The 19,307-nt window shown below is 50.6% G+C and overlaps 1 protein-coding gene across 1 annotated transcript in view; it reads left to right on the forward strand.

The window, feature by feature from the left end:
• Nucleotides 1-878: 878 nt before the first annotated feature.
• The window catches only part of GRIN2A (glutamate ionotropic receptor NMDA type subunit 2A), a 367,443-nt gene continuing 349,014 nt past the window's right edge, over nucleotides 879-19,307 (forward strand). Inside the window, exons 1-2 of the mRNA XM_047087732.1 lie at nucleotides 879-935; nucleotides 2,379-2,810. Of these exons, the coding sequence (XP_046943688.1) occupies nucleotides 2,397-2,810 (414 nt within the window). The 5' untranslated portion in view covers nucleotides 879-935; nucleotides 2,379-2,396. The remainder of the gene's footprint in view (nucleotides 936-2,378; nucleotides 2,811-19,307) is intronic.

Consider the following 19,307-nt stretch of genomic DNA (forward strand, 5'->3'; position numbering starts at 1 on the left):
GCTGCTGTCCGGAGTGGGGCAGGAAGCCGAGCTCCGGCTTTTGGAGGGAGGCGCCGCGGGGCTAGCCGGAGCATGGGGCTGGGTGAGCGCTGAGAGTCGCGGCCGCAGCCATCAGCCCTGGAGATGACCAGGAGCGGCCACTGCTGAGAACTATGTGGAGAGAGGCTGCGGTGAGTGCTGGCGCGGGACGCGGGGCCTGGGAGGCCCCTTTGGGGGAAAAGATGGTGGGAGGCCTGGATAGGAGGGGGCGGCAGGACCGCAAGAGGGTCGTTGCGTGGGAATGATCGCACCTCCTTCGGGGATCCGGGATCGCGGGAGCCCGAGTCCTTCCCTCCCCCTCTCCTGCCGGCTCATCGCAAACTCAGCCAGCCACCCCCCTCCATTCCCTCCTCTTTCTCTCCCTACCCCCCTCGCTCAGCAGCTCCTGGCCGAACAACTGCCAGCAGCCGGCGCCGGGGAGGTGGTAGGGGGTGAGGGTGGAGATGCCCAGTTAGCTTCTCGTGCGTGGCGAACCTGGGGCTCGGGTTCTCCTGTGCGCCCAGGAGCGGAGCTCTCCATATCGACCACGGGGTCTGAGGATCCGCACAGGGGGTCTTGGGCATGGAGCTTCAGCTCCCCCTCTTCGGTCGAGCCCCCTGTGCGCACAGGGGGCTGTGAGCATTGCAGACTGCAGCCTGCCCCCCAGTTCCCTTTCTCCTGCCCGCGGGCTGACCCAGCCTCTCCGTCTCTTCTCCACCCCGGTAGAGCCCTGCTGCAGAGCCTCCGGCTGGGATAGCCGCCCCCCGTGGGGGCGATGCAGACAGCGCGGGACAGCCAGGGGAGCGCGCGGGGGCCGCAGCATGCGGAAACCCGCTAAACCCGGTGGCTGCTGAGGCGGCCGAGATGCTCGTGCGCGCAGCGCGCCCCACTGCATCCTCGACCTTCTCCGGCTACAGGTACGTCCCAGCGGGAGACCTGGGCTCGGCCGGCCTGGGAAGAGGAAGACTCAACCGGAGAGAGAGCGAGAGCGGGAGAAGGAACAGGAGAGAGAGGGAGAGAGGAAGCGGGAGAGGGATTATCTGTAGCGAGGCGCGGGAGGAGCACCAGGGGGCGCTGCGGCTCCGCGCTCTGCTGTGCTCACCCTAAGAGTGCCTCGGCCAGAACGAGTTCTCCCCAACTTCCCTTGGCTCCAGCAGCGCCGGGCCCGAGGGGCGCGCGCCTGTGCACGCGTGCACGACTGTGCTGGTATTTGCAGGCACGCGCAGTTGTGCACCTGGCGCGATACATGTGTGTGCACCGACTGAGGACGTGTGTGGACTCCGGATGGCCGTGGGCACCGCCACAGCGGCCTGCGGCTGTGCGCAGAACGGCGCGTGTGCCTGTCAGGTTGTGCAGCCCACTACCCACATGCATCTAAGACTTGGTAACAGGACCTGTAGTGGAAAGCCTGGGGAGGGTCTGTACAGTTCGTGTCCGTCGGAGAGCCGCTTAGGAGCCTACCTTTCCCCCCACGCAGTTCCCTGCCAGCTCCCACGCGCCGGCCCACGGGTGGAAGCGCCTGCTCTCCGCTCTGGGATTCTGCATTGCACGCGGCGCGCATGAGAGAGGGCGTGTGTGTGTGTGTGTGTGTGTGTGTGTGTGTGTGTGCATGCGTGCGTGTAGGGGGCGGGTCCTGGGGCTCGCTTGCAGTTGAGTGGAAATCGCTTCACTGTACCCCCGCGCGAGGTGGGGGGGGCCCAATTTCCCCCACGCGCCTGGGGCGCACGGGTGAATGTCTGCACTCCCGTGAACTTGGTGGGGGCCACCCTGCAGGAGAGGAGTGGGGTCTGCAGCGCGTGCCGCGTGGAGCCAGGTCTGTGCTGTACCCGGAGGATTCAGAGGGGGCGGGGTCAGTCATCTAGCACAGCGCGGGAGCAGGGCTGCGGAGTCTCAGCACCGCCTCCGCACGCGGGGGCTGCTTTGTAGTTGGCTCCCTTGAGCAGGGGGCGGGGTCGGTAACTTGGTCTGAACTAGTCGGGTGGGAGAGGGGTGGGTGGAGGTTTTGCTCTGTGCGCCTACGCTCAGGGGCTGTGGTCCACAGCTAACTTGGGGGTGTGGTGGGAAACGTGGGCAGAGTTGGGTATGGAGAGGAGGCTGGAGGCAGGGGATGAGACGGAGGCTGGATGCAAAAATGGGTTTAGGGATAGTGATGGAGACTTAGCTCCGATTGGAGTAGTGGATAGAGCTGGGTGGAGGGATGTGGATGGCGGCGGGAATGGGGAAGGGAGTCAGTGACTCTGTCAGCTCGCGCTGGGGATGGGCTGTATACCCGGCTCCTAGAGCAAGGGGCTGGGTCTGTAATCCCTTTCCTCTGGAACCTTTGCTCCCCGCGGCCCTGACTCTCCCTCTCCGCCTTGCAGGGACCGTAAGTGGCGACTATGGGCAGACTGGGTTATTGGACCCTGCTGGTGCTGCCGGCCCTTCTGGTCTGGCGCGGTCCGGCGCAGGGTGCGGCGGCGGAGAAGGGTCCCCCGGCGCTGAACATTGCGGTGCTGCTGGGTCACAGCCACGACGTGACGGAGCGCGAACTGCGAAACCTGTGGGGCCCCGAGCAGGCAGCGGGGTTGCCCCTGGACGTGAACGTGGTGGCCCTGCTGATGAACCGCACGGACCCCAAGAGCCTCATCACACATGTGTGCGACCTCATGTCTGGGGCGCGCATCCACGGCCTTGTGTTTGGGGACGACACCGACCAGGAGGCCGTGGCTCAGATGCTGGATTTTATCTCTTCGCAGACTTTCATCCCCATCCTGGGCATCCACGGGGGCGCATCTATGATCATGGCTGACAAGGTAAGTGGGAGAGGTGATAGGCTGCCAGGCCCCGGGCCGGTGCTGATCATACCACAGCCACCACAGGTCTTGGGGAGCCTCTGGCATCTGTTTTGATCTGAGAGAGGGTCGTGGCCACTGGCTCTGGTGAAAGCCAGGTTTTGCCTTTCCAACCCAGAAATGAGTGGAAACGCTTTCTGCCTTGGTTCTGAGGGTCTCAGGCACTTTGGGTATGCCAGGGAGAACTCAGTGAACGCAGATTTGTGAGGAAGTGGTGGAACGCTTGGAGGTTTCCAGATAGTGCACAGAGGTGAGCTTGGGGACACTTGAAACCCTCCAGCTCGTATTTCTAGAATGTCACTTTTACCTGATTTGTGGAAAAGTGTCCATTTTCCCCCTTTGCGGTAAGCGACTAAAACTATTTTCAAAAAGCTGAAACGTGGCTATGTTACGGAATAAAACGCATAGTCTTTAGGTAAAGCGCAAAAGGGCAGAGAAATATGCTTCCACAGACTCCGCAGTTGGGGGAAGAGGGGCGGAGAGTTTGAGAAGTCCCGTGCAGGCGCACCGCAGAGCGTTCCTCTAAGGAGTGGGTGCGAGTGGAGACAACTGACTGTAGACCCTGAGTATGGAGGGCCTGGCATTTTCCTACATGTTCCCTGGGTGGGGCTGTCAGGGGCGCCCAGAACGTCAGATGGAGGGGTTGCTTCCCAAGGATGGGTTTTGGTATGAACTTGGATAGTGTCCGAACGAAAGAAGGTGTGCCCACATCTCTTGGTTTAGGATGGGAGAGAAGGGTATTCTGTGAACCATCCGAGAGTGTTGGTTTGGGGAAGAGGAGAGACTTTAAGGTTGGGTGAGATGTTATGAGGGCCTGGTTTGAGGATCAGAAGGGAGAAGCACAGTGAGGAAGGAGAAAAAACTGGAGTCGTGGGTGCACTGTATCTCTAAGCCCCAGGAAGGGCCTCAGATGGGGTCGGAAGCAGGGGGGTGGGGGGGAGAGGGAGCTTGCCCTTGTGTGCTGTGGTCCCCAGTCCCGAGACCTTCTTGGAATGTGTTCCTTAAATAGCGGGAGACATGCTAATGGAACGAACAGACATTTGTCAGAGCACTTTCCTTCTGACGCTCTCAAAGCACTTTTGTGTTCATCAAATCAGATTCTGCCTCTGCCTCAGCAATTCCCACCAGCTCCTTTGGGAACTGTATTAATTCTTTCAGGTCTCCTGGGCTGCAGCACATTCAGCCGAAGTATACAACCGATGCAGTATCTTATTAAACATTCATTTGAAATGCCTTGCAGTCTAGCAGAATTCCTCCGTGCGGCTGAGCATTTTCCCAGCCACCTCTCTGTTTTGGGGAGCTCCTTTCTGGGATAAAAAAAGACGAAGTAGGGAACAGCTGTGCCCTGCCACCAGTGTATGAACTGGAGAAGGTCTTGGAGTCTCCTAGAGCATCCTGCAACTTTCAGATGAAGTACCTGAGGCATAGCGGTGGGGGGGGTGGTGGCGCGGGCAGTTAAAGACTTGGCTGAGGCCACACAGTGGGTGATGGGACTAGATCTTGGTCTTCGGGTCTCAAGCTGTGATCTCACTTTCCAGCAAATTAAGCTTGTCCTTTAATTTTGTCATCTTAACTTCAGGAGGGTCAAGGAATTAATCTCGTTTTATAGGAGATAGTGAGCCATGGAGAGGCGCGGTGAATCAGAGCCCAGGGCTCGTGCGTAAGGACTGACCAGTCGTCTGATGAAGGCATGAATGAGAACTGTAGTTTCTGGCAGGGGGTTGGTGATTTGGGGATCTAAATATCACCCCTGATCCCACCTCCCTTCTGAAGTTTTGACCAAAAAAGCAGCACACGAAAGATAGTACTGCCATGTGGAAAGTGAAATTTATGGATTGACTAGGGCCCAGCACCATCAGTGGAGAAATCTGTTGTAATCTGACTTAGAGACGGTGTCTTGAGTCTGGGAGGTCTGTGGCTCAGGCTCTTACCTGATTTTATCCATCTGACTGTGGGCAAATAAGTAGGAACAGGGAGTGGGCTCAGAGTTGAGCACCCATTTGGTAGATGGCGACCCCGCCCACTGTGAACGCCAGGCTCTGACCAACTGGACCCGTGGCTGCTCCTCCCTTAAAGGGCCGTGAGAAAGGGAGTTGGGAGGGTGTGGGTGGACGTATCCTCGTCTCCTATCAAAGGAAACCACCTTCTGGGGATTGGGCAAGAGTGTGGCCCCACTTCGGAGTAAAGGAGAAAAAGGGAATCCGGAAATGCAAGGGGAAGATAAGAAAGGACGTTTTCAGAGAAGTCCCGTTAAGAGAGAGATTTACGAGGTGGTGTTGGGAGAGGAATGAAAGAGTCCATTGGTTCAGAAATTGTGAAGGGAATTGTCAGGGCTGGCCAAGTTGGTCTTGATGGCAGGGAATCAAAGAAGGGAGCGGAGATAATGTTGGGGTACATGTTGGGCCCCACGCGTGGGATGTGCAGGTGATGTTGGGTGGAGGTGGGTAAAGAGTGGCATTTTGAGAAACCTGAATGTCTTAAAACAAAGAAAGAGATAATCTGAGATGGGAACAGCCCTTCCTTCCATATTAGTAGCACGTCTCTCTGGCTTGTGCCTTTGCCGCCTGTTTCCTTTGGAGCTGAACGCCGAGTGCAGTTTGTTTGGCTCTGAAGAGGCAGCCATGAGATGCTGCCTAAAACTCCACCTTGCTTGGTTGGATGTGCCAACAGCGTTACGGCCACAAAGTCTGGATCTCCCCAGACTGAACAGGCCTTTCTGTCTCCCCGCTAAGACGATGTTCATTTGGTAAAGCCCAGAACGTACCTGTGTTGTTTTCGCTTCCAAATTGGGAGCATGATAGTTGATAGTGCCCCTGTGGATAAGAATGGTATTTAACTTGATTATCACTTAAATTCAACATGCCCCCCCCTCCCATTTTTACCTTTCCCTCAGTCTACCTGACCCGTGTGAGAAAGAACAAAGCCTTCTAATAACTGAAATGTGTTAAGTGGCAGATTTGTGTGATGTTCATTTACAGTAGAGACGTTAATTTTTGCTTCTGTCAGTGGGTGGTCCTGAAATATAATTCAAGTAGAGGTGAAAATAATGTTTGATGTAGATAAAGTTCTAATCTTATCTTGGTTTGGCCACTTTGATCCCCTCCAAATGGAACACAACTCTGGTTGCAGCAGTAGCCCCTAATAAATCAGGCGAATGCATTAGACCTTCATGTTTCTGCTCAATGCCCTCACCTCCTCCTCCCTTTCTATTTCTAGCAAGTCCATGGGGGAAAAGACAAGGCTTAGATTTTAGCTACATCTAGCCATGTCGCTTACTGCGTGGACTTTCTATGTTGTGTCGATCCATACCTCATCTCTTCTACTCGAGTGGAAGTTCCTTGAGGACAGTCTTTTTAACAAGTGTGTTTATGTGTATTTGAAATAATGAAGACTACTCTTCCACAGTTTATAAAAATAATGTCCTTTCACTGGAGAGCGTTTAGAAAATATATTAACCTTTAAAGAAGAAAATAAAGTTCTTCCCTCTAAGTCCTGTCACCAGGAACAGCCAGCCACTGTTGGACATGAGGGTCTCTTTCTTCTAAGCTGTATTCAGTTAGTTATCAGTTCAGGATTAGACTGTATATATGTTTTGTTTTTGTTTTGTTTTTGTACTTTGCACTCTGTGGGCTTTTTTTAGTCATAAGATTCAGGTTTTTCTTTAATTGCGGAAAAATCTCAGCCATTATCTGTTGGCTGTTTCCTGTCCAGTATTTTCTCTGTTCTCTCCGTATGTAGTTTCTCCATGTATCTTAAACATTTTTTTTTTCAGTTCTCTCTCTGTGTTATGTTTGAGGAGGTCTCTCCAGTTCTGTACTCCAGTTAACCAACTCTTATTTGTATCTGGTTTATTATTTTGCCTTAACCAGCTCTTTTTATTTGTATCTTGTCTATTATTTTACCTGTCTGTTGAGCTTTTAATTTCAAATGTTCACCCTATTTCCAAGATAAATAATTGGCCCCTTTTTATACCTTCCTGCTTCTTTATTTTATTTTAAAAACCCTCTTTTTACTTTGTGAATGTCAATTCTTCCTCTATCCCTTTGAGGATTAAAAAAAAAAATACCGTGAAGTCCTTCTCTGATTGCTCTAGCATCTTTGTTTCTTCAGATATGAATTCTTTCATTTTGCAGATTCTGATCATTGGATGTCCTCATGTGTTCTCTAATGTCTCCTATGTCCTCATGTGTTTTGTTTGTGAACTTATTTTCAAGGTGATTTTATGATACCTTCTGCCCTATGTCTGCAAGGGTATATGTGCTTTTCAACTAGAGCTCATGTCAACAGCTCAACTCAGAGCTCTCTCTCTGCTCTGTATATCCTATGGTGCCCGCTTGGGTCCCAGGCTCATGTAAGTTGCTTCATTTTTGCTCCTTGGCACAGACGGAGGCATCCTTTTTGACTGTGACTCCTGGAAGCATGATTCTGAGTCCAGTTTTGCCTCTAATTCCCTGGGTAGATGTTGGGACCTCTGCTTCCTTGGCTCATATTGGACCCATCCCCCATGAACCATGTGACTTTGAGTCCTGCTTGAGATTGTAGAGTCCCATCTTTTGATTCATTTATTTTTAGAGAGTCCTCTTTATTTTTAATTCGTGATTGCCTTGTCTTATTTCCAAGCAGTATTATGTAAAATTTAAAACATCTAAAGGTTTATCTATAAATTCTGCATCTTAGGAGCAGGGGAGGAATTACTGAGTGTGTTCACTCTGATTTTGACCCAGTTATATTTCACAACCTGCTTTCATTTTTTTTTCAAGCTTGATTATGTATTTGTGGAATTTTCCCTTTAAATCCTATTTAATAAAATAGACTTCTCAAACATGATTTTAAATGGCTGCGGAGTATTCTGTTTATACCACAGTCATTGTGACTAATATTTCTATTTTCCACCTTTATTAAGGTTTATTTCTGGTTCGCGTGTGTGTTCTTTTCAGCACCTTGTGCTGATCTCGCCCTTTGCGTTTGTTTCTTGGCAAATGTTTGTTGATTGAATGAACCAAGTCCCTGGTTCCAATGCCAGCTTGCTGCAGTTTCCAGATGAACTTAACACACTGTGGTTCAGGGCTTCCCATGCAGTGTTTGTTTGTTCCCTACTTGCTGACTGATCTCATACGTGTGTGTCAGTCTCCTCTTCTTTCTAGTGGGCAGATAATTACTAGCCATCCTTGGGATTAACAGAAATTGGGGGTGTTGCATACAAAAGGCCCAGGTAGTTCGGCTGAGTAATAGGTCATCAGCCGGAAGTGGGACTTTGTCTTGTAACCGGGCACCTCCAGAGTTAGGCTATGAGTGAGACCCTCAAAGCTCATGGGAAGGGTAGACGCGCACATCAGAATGTTGGTGGAACCCACTCAGCTCCTGCTATGGGGGCTTTGGGTAGTTCCTGAGAGAGTGAGGAGGCCTATCTTGAGCCTTTGCGATGAGGCATATCAGGTGCAATCATCTACCCCTCCTTCCATAAGTCATTGGAGAGGAAAAGGCATCACCCCGAGAGGCATGACTCACTTTCCAAGTGACCCTTGGGGGTCATTGGTAATCGCTTGGACTCTTGGCAGCTGTGTTCTGGTGGGTTTGGAAGGCACAGTGTTGATGTTCTTTTTGGCAGCCCCAGGTGGGAAAGGCTTCTCTAGCTGGAGCGATGGAAGGGATCAGGGGGCTGGGAGGGAAGGAGGGAGGCAGAAAGAAAGAGAGGGAGAAAGACCTACAAATAGCATCTTGGGTTTGCAGTACAGAATGATGGCTTCTGGTAAGCCCATAGTGAAAACGAGCGGTTATAATGTTGTTAGCTCGTGGGTTTTCTTTGTTCTTCACTCCCTGTTTTTTATTCAGATTTGGATTCGTTGCCAGCATTAAAGTTAGGAGACATCACAGTTAAAATTTTTTTTAATGTTTGCTTTTGAGAGAGAGAGAGAGAGAGAGAGAGAGAGAGAGCCTAAGCGGGGGAAGGGCAGAGAGAGAGGGAGACACAGAGTCCGAAGCGGGCTCCAGGCTCCCAGCTGTCAGCACAGAGCCCGACGCGGGGCTCGAACCCGCTGACGATGAGATCGTGACCTGAACCAAAGTTGGACGCTTAACCGACTGAGCCACCCAGGCGCCCCGGAGACCTCACATTTTTAAAAATCCAAATTTCATGCTTCACTGCAAGAATTCAGAAGTCCTGGCAACATGGGCCCCGCCCTTCCCTTCAGCAGGCAACAGGCGGCTGGAGGTGAATAGCACCCTTACCCTCTTAGGGCTGGCGCTCTTCCCATGTTCAGTCCTCTGCTTGCCTACTTCCCTCATTCATGCTAGACCCTCATCCCTGAAGGCGCTGGGGTTTGAGACCCTGGCGTAGGTGAAGAATATAGCTGGTCTTTACTAAGAAAGCCTTTCCTGGGCACTCCGCTTCTCTCCCAAGGGCTGTTCCTTGGCAAGTGGCAAACTCATGATGTGCATATATCTGTGCTGCTGTGTTTACTGCTGCCATCGCTGATCTCCTGAGCCTTAAATCTTTAAGGACCTTAAATCCTTCTCAACACGGTACTCGAGGAAGCCACTACCAACCAACTTGAGTCAAAGGCCCCCGAAAACCTTGGACAGAGGGTCCGAGGACCTGAGTTCCATTTCCAAATAGCAGTGGGACCCGGAGAAAGGCCCTTCACCTTTCTGGTCCTTAGGCTTTCCTGTGAAATGACGTTTAGGGTGATACCATCTCTGAGGCCTCTTCCAGCTCTGAAAATTTTACCACCTTCAAGGAAAGACTGGCAAGAGACCTGCCAAATGTGAGCCGTGGTTATCTTTGAGTGGTGGACTCCTGCTATTTCAGTCTTTTTAAAAAATGTCATTATACTGGGGCGCCTGGGTGGCTCAATCGGTTAAGCGGCTGACTTCAGCTCAGGTCGTGATCTCACAGTCTGTGGGTTCGAGCCCCCCTTCGGGCTCTGTGCTGACGGCTCAGAGCCCGGAGCCTGCTTCGGATTCTGTGTCTCCCTCTCTCTCTGCCCCTCCCCTGCTCACACTCTGTCTCTCTCTGTCTCTCAAAAAATGAGTAAACATTAAAAAAATTTTGTTAAATGTCATTATAGCGTGGTTGATAAGTTGAACCTTGAGTTTGGTTGTCTGTGTTTATTTATTTATTTTTTTAATTTTTTTTTTCAACGTTTGTTTATTTTTGGGACAGAGAGAGACAGAGCATGAACGGGGGAGGGGCAGAGAGAGAGGGAGACACAGAACCGGAAACAGGCTCCAGGCTCCGAGCCATCAGCCCAGAGCCTGACGCGGGGCTCGAACTCACGGACCGCGAGATCGTGACCTGGCTGAAGTTGGACGCTTAACCGACTGCGCCACCCAGGCGCCCCGAGAAAGCTTCTTAATGGCTCTGAGTCTCAGTGTCCTCACTGTTTCTGACCCCAGCCTGGCCTTGATGTCTTTGTTTTTAAAAAGGGGACAGAAAGGGTATGTACTTCATGGAGCCGTAAGATTTAAATGAGATAACAGGTAGCTCAGTGCTTGGCTCGTAATAAATAATTATTACAGGAACACTTTTGTTATTGTGTGTATATCATGTCATTTTTATTTGTGTCCAATGCACTTGCATTTTTTCACCACCAGAAAAAATGATGAAGGGTCGTGTGGCAATGTGATGGTAACCCCTGCAAGAAACGGGGGACGAATCCCACAGAAGTGTTAGAAGTGGAGAGTCCAACATGAGACGGTTCATATTGCCTTAATATGAACATGAATGGGAATATGAGTTTCCTGGGACAACCAGGGGCTTTTAGTTCTTCGAATTTGCCGTGGGCTTTATCCTGGCAAACTGAAGATCAGATGTGGCCAGGGTGAAAATGACCACCACAGGAGACTGTCTCCGTGAGCCTTGCAGTAAATAACTCCACCGACTGGACTATATATTTGCGCTGGGCTTAGGGCTTTAGGCTGTGGACAGATACAGTCTCTCATTTGGTCTCTGCCAAGGATTAAGTAACTCGGTGACAGCCTGGGGAACCTGGCAGCCCCAAAGGTATTTGATTAGAGAATCCTTATCCACTGTTCTTTTGCTCTTACTGCCTTCTCAAGTTAATGACCGGGACTCCATTAGGGTTAGGGAAGGGGCTTACATTCAAGAGGGACAGTGGATTTTGATGTTAATATTTTGGTTAACTAAATTGATTAAGATGTTGGGTGATGGAATTAAAACTCAGAACTGTCTTTCCGGATTGAAGAGATAGAGTCAGATACTACCGACTACGTTGGAGGATTTAAGAAGAAATGGCACTTTCTCATAGGAAGGGGGGAGATGTGGCTCCCCAATTTGAGGATGGTTTTCGCAAGAGTCATGAACTGCCTACTGGATCAGCCTCATAAATGCGTTAGTATTTTATTTTACTAACGAGCTCTTTAAAATGCCTGCATTTTAATGTCCTTGCTCCCTGTTACCTGACATCCATCCAGATTCACACATTTATGTTAATTGTGTGGTGTCTGAAGCGTTTGAGATCATGATCTCCAGTCACAGGGGTTGTGTTTATTTGCTTGTTTGTTTTGCACTCGATGCTCAGCAGATTCTAAGTAGTGATATGGCTCTTACAAAAAGTGAAGTCCGTATTTCTAGAAATATAATGTCCAAATCAAGAGAGGTGATAGCTGCATTATACCTTTTCTGTTGTTACTGGTGCTTTCAGCTGCAAATAACAGAATGTTTGACTGATGATGGCTTAAACAATTAAGACAGGTAGGTTTTTTTTTATTTTTTTTTTTATTTTTTATTATTATTTTTTTTTTTATTTAACAAGGAGTCCCAGATATGATTTAGTGATTCGGTAACCCACCAAGGATTCAGGTCCTTTCCGTTTTTCTATTTTGCCTCTATTTGCTGTTTCCTCTTGGTCACAGGATGGCTGCTTCTGTTCCAGCCATCACATCTTCACATGCCAGCATTTAAAATGGGAAGAAAAAGGAGGGAGAAAAGAAGCTTTCTTCTAGGCCCTCTCCTCTTCTGTTAGAATTGACTTCCCCTTACATTTCATTGGCCAGACTGGGTCACATGCCTCCCCTTGAACATCACTGATAGAGATTAACAATCAAGATTCTTCACCAAGAATGGATAATTGCCAATGAAGCAAAATTTGCTTCTGTTAGCAGAAGCATAGGAGAAATGGCTGAGTGGTATAACTGATGATCTCTCCAGCCACACAAACACCATGATCCATGGACTTAGTTTGGCAGGGATCGGGGGGTGGGGGGATAATATTTAAAGACAGATATTGAACAACGACAGTGTGTCCAGAGGAAGGGCCTTCAGGGTTGTGTAGGATCTAAATGACATATGGTAAGATAAGCTTTGGCAATTAGGTCTGTGACTGAAGACCGCAATGGTTTGGAGAATAATGAGCGTCTGTCAGACGTGGCTGAGCTGAAAGTGACTGTCGTCTGTCAGGAGCGGGATCGGGGTGGGGGGGGGGTGTTGGACTCATGGAAAGATTGGATGGGGTCACCTCTGAGGTTCTTTCTAACTCAGAAGCTCTGCACCTGTCAAATCCTTGTGGATTTTTTTTTTTTTGTTTGTTTTTTTGTTTTTTAAATCCCCAAGTCCTGGTACTTGAGGCCCTTGGATTTGGCTGAAAACCAACATCCTCACTTTCTGCAAGCGTGTGAGTAATTCAGTATAAACTTGCCCGGCTTGGGGGAGGAATTTATGATCCTGGCATCATCACCTCAAATCTCCAAAGGACTTTACATCATCCTGAAGGGTAGACAGTATTTGAAAAGCAGAAAACCTATGTATATATCAACTCACACACACATATATAAATATAAACATAAGTAGGTCAGCCGGCGTCATATTTACTAGTGGGAATGTTTTTGGCTAAGAAGCACAGCTACCAGAGATGATGTTCAGAATAATTGCCAGTGATCTCCAAATGGGGGGGGGGGCGGTTTAGAACCGCACCCAGTTAATCATGATTACTTATGAAAGTATATTCACGTTTTTGCACACGTTATTGTAAGAATACGTTCATATTCTAAAGAGAGAGCCAGAACCCTCTCTGAATTTCCAGTTGCCAAATCTTTCTCTCTTGTCTGCCGTACCCCCTGCATTTTGAGCATTTCCTTAGGGCAGCAATGGCTCTGGGTGCTCGTCCACTGTTGGGCACGTCCTTTGTTCGTCCTTCACACGTCCCAGGAAGAAACAAAATCCAGAATTGGTTTGCAAAAGCGTTGTCTTTGCGTTCAAATGTTACAGCATTCCATATGATGGAAATGGGTGTATTCAAATTATTTATTTATTAGAACTAGAGTAAAAAAAAATGCAAGGAATACAATATAGAATTCAGAGAAAGAATGTTTGCTCAATGCATGCATGGAAGGTCCTCACACACGTGCCCCTCTCCGAGGGGGTGACCAGGTCACCGGTTCAAAGAGGAAGAATATGAAATGGGAGTGGAAGTTTGTTTCCATTTGTAACTTTTGCAGGCTATTGGTATGTTAACAAGGATCTTTTCTTCTTAAGTCTCACTGACTTAACAAAAAAGAGGTTTAATCATTTTCCCTTGGTCCCCAGCTGTGCTTGTTTCTCCAAAACAAAATAAAAATTCACTCTAGAATTTAAGGTGACTTGTGCAAATCACTGACACCTTAAAGCCAGGCCCACATACTCACCCAAGAAATTTAAGACAATTTGGGGTGAGCCGGCTGGGGACTCATGATCATTTCGTACACTAATAGGAGGTATGGAGGGATGCCCATTCCTAAACATGCATTCAATATTGTGTGCAATTGTTAGGGGTTCACAGGTCCCCTGAAACTCATTCGTAGACCTCCCTGGAATTTATTTATTTATTGGTTTATTGGTTTATAAATATGTTCATTCTTCAAACGTTTATGGAGCCTGTATCCTGTCCCAAAATGTTCTGTAGATATATCAGTGATCAGATTTGCTCTGATGTGCATCTAGCTGGAGGATACTGGCAATTAAAGCCCAGAGTGGTGCGTCTGTGATTGGGGTAGCTCCAGGGGGGCTGGGGAACATAGCAGAGGGGCACCTCATCCAGAGGCGTGAGGGTGGGAGCTTATCAGAGAAGGTGCTAGAAGGTCAAATCTGGGCTCGATTTGCATTCGAGAACTCCTGGCCACAAGAGGCTGGCATCCCATGTGTCTGCCCCTGCAGGTCACATCCGTGGCTGCAGAGGACAAGCCGCAGAGAGGAGAGGAGGCTGGCTCACGGAGGCCCAGGTGCCGGCCTACAGTCTAGGCCTTTCCTTCCCCTTAACGTGTTCCACCGAGCTGCCAGGCTTGAGTGTGGTTTTGGTAGCTCCTGAATTTTCCTCTGGATGGCAGTTCTCACAATCAAAACATTGAGCTTTTTGCCGATCTCTGTTTTGTTGTCACAAATGGCTGAATGTCTCCTGCTGTATCTTGCCTCTTCCAAATTAGGAAACTGTAGCCAGAAAGAGTGAGTGGCATTTGAAATCCCTGTCATCTTGCATGTCTGTAGTCCTCGGGCTGAAAAACAACATATTTTCTAGGCGAACTGTTTTAAAGCTAAGATATTTGTAGGGCTGAGGAACGTGGTTTTGGGTGACTCGGGTGAATAGAGCCACAGCACGGGGAGAGGGGACAGGATGTGGAGCTCTAGAAACGACCCGCTGGCCGCGGCTCTGGTGCTCGGTGATAGGCATGGTTTCTGCCAGCAGGATTCTGAAAAAGGCAGCCCCTGGGTGAAGGCCGAGCTTCACGGTCCAGTTGCACTTTGGTTGATGGCTGTTGATTTTGCCTTGGCTCATTGGTGCTTTTTGTTTCTGTTGGTGTTTCCTTATTTTCTTCGTTCCTTTGTGACACCCTTTGGTAGCCTTCAAAGAAATCCTTTTACCGTGAAGAATTTCAAACACGTCCCCAAGTAGAGACAATAGCGTGAGCCCTCACGTCCCCGTCACCTGGCTTTGACGCATGACCGTTCTGGTTTCACGTCCAGCCCCACAGCTGGATCGTTTTATTTAAAAATTTTTTTTTCAACGTTTTTTATTTATTTTTGGGACAGAGAGAGACAGAGCATGAACGGGGGAGGGGCAGAGAGAGAGGGAGACACAGAATCGGAAGCAGGCTCCAGGCTCTGAGCCATCAGCCCAGAGCCCGACGCGGGGCTCGAACTCACGGACCGCGAGATCATGACCTGGCTGAAGTCGGACGCTCAACCGACTGCGCCACCCAGGCGCCCCAGCTGGGTCGTTTTAAAGCGAATCCCAGATGTTGTTCTATTTCACCTACAAATACGTCAGCGTATATATCTCCAAAGGATGAGGATTTTATAGACTGTTAAAAGACAGAACCTCAGCTGGGGTGCCCGCGTAGTGCTGTCGTTTGGGCTCAGGTCCTGATGTCACGGTTCGTGGGTCCAGCCTCATATCGCGCTCCGTGCTGACAATGCGGAGCCTGCTTGGGATTCTCTCTCTCCTTGCCCTGCTTGCTTCCTCTCTCTGAAAATAAATAAACGTTAAAAAACCCCACAACTCTTAAGAAAAAAAAAACAAACCTCAGCTAACATAAAAGTAATCTAACAAGTGTGCAATTTAGAGGACGTGAGAGATTGAAAGACGTATAAAGAAAATAAAAATCACCTTGGACGTCACAGCTACCGTTGCCATTTTTGTGGATTTCCTTCTAGTTGTTTTTTTTTTCTTCTTCTAGTCTTCTTTGCCTGCTGTACAAACACAGATACATATCGGTTACATAATTTCATGTCTAGCTTCTAATGTACTTTACATTCTATCACTAGCATTACAGATTATTTGTAAGCGTTCTTACCTACCACCTTTTCCATTCTGTGGACACATCATGATTTCCTTGATGATTTAGCTTTCTTCACATTCATTGCCGTTAAACACAACGCCTCAGCTCAAGAGCTTTATAATGAAACGTCTCAGTTGCAGATTCCTGGTTTTTCACATTCATTGCCGTTAAACACAACGCCTCAGCTCAAGAGCTTTATAATGAAACGTCTGAGTTGCAGATTCCTGGTTTTGAATTGATTCCTACGTCTGAAATCGCCGGGTCACTGTGCGCGAAGAATTTTAAGGCTCACGATACATGCTGCTAATTGGTTTCCAGAAGGATTGGACCACTGGACACTTCGGATAGCTATGTGAAAGTAGCTCCCTCACCTAACTCTGGCCCACACTTGAAACAAAAGTCATTCTAATTGGTTCCGTGAAAATGTCATCTCATTATTTTAATTTGCATCTCTTTTACGGCACCTGCTGCAGAATGCATCTTAATTTAGTCAGACTTTTATATCCCTAGGTGTTGCACATCTTAACCTGTTTGATATTTCTCATTGTGTGAATGGAAAGCGTCAGAAAATGATGGATTCCAATAGAAAGTACGGTAAAATAATTTGAATTTCTAAAAAATAATAAATATTTTGAAGCCTGGCAGGGAGTTGTGCGATTATTCATTCTTAGTCACTAGGCATTGCTCAACCATTGTGTCTGTATCAGCGTCGCTTCAAGAATTGCTTTAAAATGTGAGATTTCCCAGCAGAGAATTATTTTGTGGGATTTGACTGTTGTGGTATGCCAGGAGAAAAGATAGAGAACCTTGTCGTGGTGGGCCTGGGATGTGCTCATGTCGCGGGCTTTGTGGTGAGCAGTAGGGATGCGGTGCTATGGTTTGCTCCTTTCTCTAGTAGAGCAAAGACAGGGTGACAATGTGACGGTAACTGCCCTGTGATCCGAAAGGGATGTTGTGTGGGCGGCACGTCATCACTGTTCTTTCCCATGGCAGGGATGAGGGAAGTGAAATGGATCTTGAAGGAAAGTAGAAGGGATTTAGGATTGACATTAACAGGCGTGGGGGGAATCTCCAACATATTTATCAATATAGAATGATCCTTATTACAGCCAGGATGTTTGTCCCCCCATCGCCCACCCCATCCTGTGTCGAGATCCTAACGCTAATGGCATGGTATTGGGAGGGGAGTATTGGGGGGGGTGAGGGTGCAACTCTCATGAATGGGATAAGTGCCCTGATAAAGGAGAGCCCACAGAGCTCCCTCGCCCTTCCCACCATGTGAGGTCCTGACGAGAAGACGGCCATCCGTGAACTGGGAAGTGGACTGTCCTCAGACACCGAATCTGCCGGTGCCTTGATCTTGGACTTTCAGCCTCTGGAACCCTGAGAAACAAATGTGTGTTGCTAATAATCCCCCCCCACCCCCACCCCGTGCCCAGTCTGTGGCCTTCTGTTACAACTGAGACAATCACGACCGACCAGAGCAGGTGCCCCCGGAGCCCCTGTTGGGTCAGGTGTCAGTCCTCTGGTGCTGGTTATGAGAAGGTAGAGGCTTCCTGGGGCAGAGGGACTTGAGGACCCTGGAGACTGTGGCCCTTAACTGTCAAAACCAAAGCGTTTTGACGTATCAGCAACCAGAACGGTTGTGCCCTCGTGTATCAGCTGGACTAGATAGGACTGAGATCTCTTGCGTCTTTCGTGCCAAAGCGTGTGCCGTGGGTTTCTGGAGGAACCGTCCAGAACGTGGCGGAGGATGGCTCTTTCCTCTGCCATAGGTCAGCTGTGCCCTGAGATGGGGAGGTGGGGCTGGAAACATGTTGACGCTCCAGTCCTAAAACGCGGAGCAGAAATGTGCTTGGTTAGCTTCCGCTCCTGAGCCCGGCCCTTTCCCTTTCTCCGCTGTGAAATTGCCAGGCCCTTCCCCACAAGCTCGCCTCTCTCCCAGGCAGGGAGCCGAAAGCCGGCTTTTGTCCCCAGTCCCCGCCCCCTTTTCCTCCCAGCCAGACCTTCCCCAGAAACTTCTGTCTTCACTGGGGGGGATGAAAGGGTCTGTTTCAGTCTCTGGTTTTGGGGTGCGACGTGGCCATTTGCCGAAGCAAAAAATAACCTTGTAACTCAGTGGAAATACTCGGCAACCTAAATGAGCTTCGTCAAAGACGGACCCTGGGGGGCGCCTGGGCGGCTCAGGCCATTGAGTGTCTGACTCTTGGTTTTGGCTCAGGTCGAGATCCGGGGGTCGAGGTATGGAGCCCTCCGTTGGCCTCCGTGCTGAGGGTGGTGCCTGCTTGGGATTCTCTCTCTCTCTCTCTCTCTCTGTCTCTCTCTCTCTCTCTCCCCCCTCTCCCCCTCTCCCCCTCTCCTTCTCTCTCCCTCTCTCTCCCTCTCACCCTGCCCCCCCCGCCGCTGTCTCTCCTTCCCTCTCTCTCCCACTCCCTCCTTCTCCCCCTCTCCCCAGCTCCCTTTCTCCCTCTCTCTCCCTCTCTCTCCCTCTCTCTCCCTCTCCCCCCCTCTCTCCCCCTCCTCTCCTCTCCTCTCTCCCCCTCTCTGCCCCTCTGTCTCCCCCCCTCTCCCCCACTCTTCCCCCCTCTTTCCCTCTCTCTCCCCCTCTCCTCCCCTCCCCCTCTCTCCCCCTCTCCCCCCTCTTTACCCCTCTTTCCCCCTCTCTCCCCTCTCTCCCCCTCTCCCCGTCTCTCCCTCCCTCTCCCTCCCTCTTTCCCTCTCTCTCCCTCTCTCTCCCTCTCCCCCTCTTTCCCCCCTCTCCCCCCCTCTCCCCCTCTCTCTCCTCCCTCTCTCTCCTCCCTCTCTCTCCCCCCTCTGTCTCCCCCCCTCTCCCCTTCTCTCCCTCTCTCCTCCTCTCCCCCCTCTTCACCCCTATCCCTCTCTCTCCCCCTCTCCCTCTGTCTCCCTCTCTCCCCCCTCTCCCCCTCTCTCCCCCTCCTCTCCTCTCCTCTCTCCCCCTCTCTGCCCCTCTGTCTCCCCCCTCTCTCCCCCACTCTTCCCCCCTCTTCCCCTCTCTCTCCCCCTCTCCTCCCCTCCCCCTCTCTCCCCCTCTCCCCCCCCTCCCCCTCTCTCCCCCTCCTCTCCTCTCCTCTCTCCCCCTCTCTGCCCCTCTGTCTCCCCCCCTCTCCCCCACTCTTCCCCCCTCTTTTCCTCTCTCTCCCCCCTCTCCTCCCCTCCCCCTCTCTCCCCCTCTCTCCCCCTCTCTCCCCCCTCTCCCCCCTCTTTACCCCTCTTTCCCCCCTCTCCCCTCTCTCCCCCTCTCCCCGTCTCTCCCTCCCTCTCCCTCCCTCTTTCCCTCTCTCTCCCTCTCTCTCCCTCTCCCCCTCTTTCCCCCCTCTCCCCCCTCTCCCCCCTCTCCCCCCCTCTCCCCCCTCTCTCTCCTCCCTCTCTCTCCCCCCTCTGTCTTCCCCCCTCTCCCCTTCTCTCCCTCTCTCCTCCTCTCCCCCCTCTTCACCCCTATCCCTCTCTCTCCCCCTCTCCCTCTGTCTCCCTCTCTCCCCCTCTCTCCCCCCTCTCCCCCTCTCTCCCCCTCCTCTCCTCTCCTCTCCTCTCTCCCCCTCTCTGCCCCTCTGTCTCCCCCCTCTCTCCCCCACTCTTCCCCCCTCTTCCCCTCTCTCTCCCCCTCTCCTCCCCTCCCCCTCTCTCCCCCTCTCCCCCCCTCCCTGTCTCTCCCTCCCTCTCCCTCCCTCT

This window comes from Lynx rufus, unplaced genomic scaffold, assembly GCF_022079265.1.
Source record: "Lynx rufus isolate CCGP_SWC_20201006 ecotype Redwood Valley unplaced genomic scaffold, mLynRuf1.p SCAF_23, whole genome shotgun sequence".
Classification (NCBI taxonomy): Eukaryota; Metazoa; Chordata; class Mammalia; order Carnivora; family Felidae; genus Lynx; species Lynx rufus.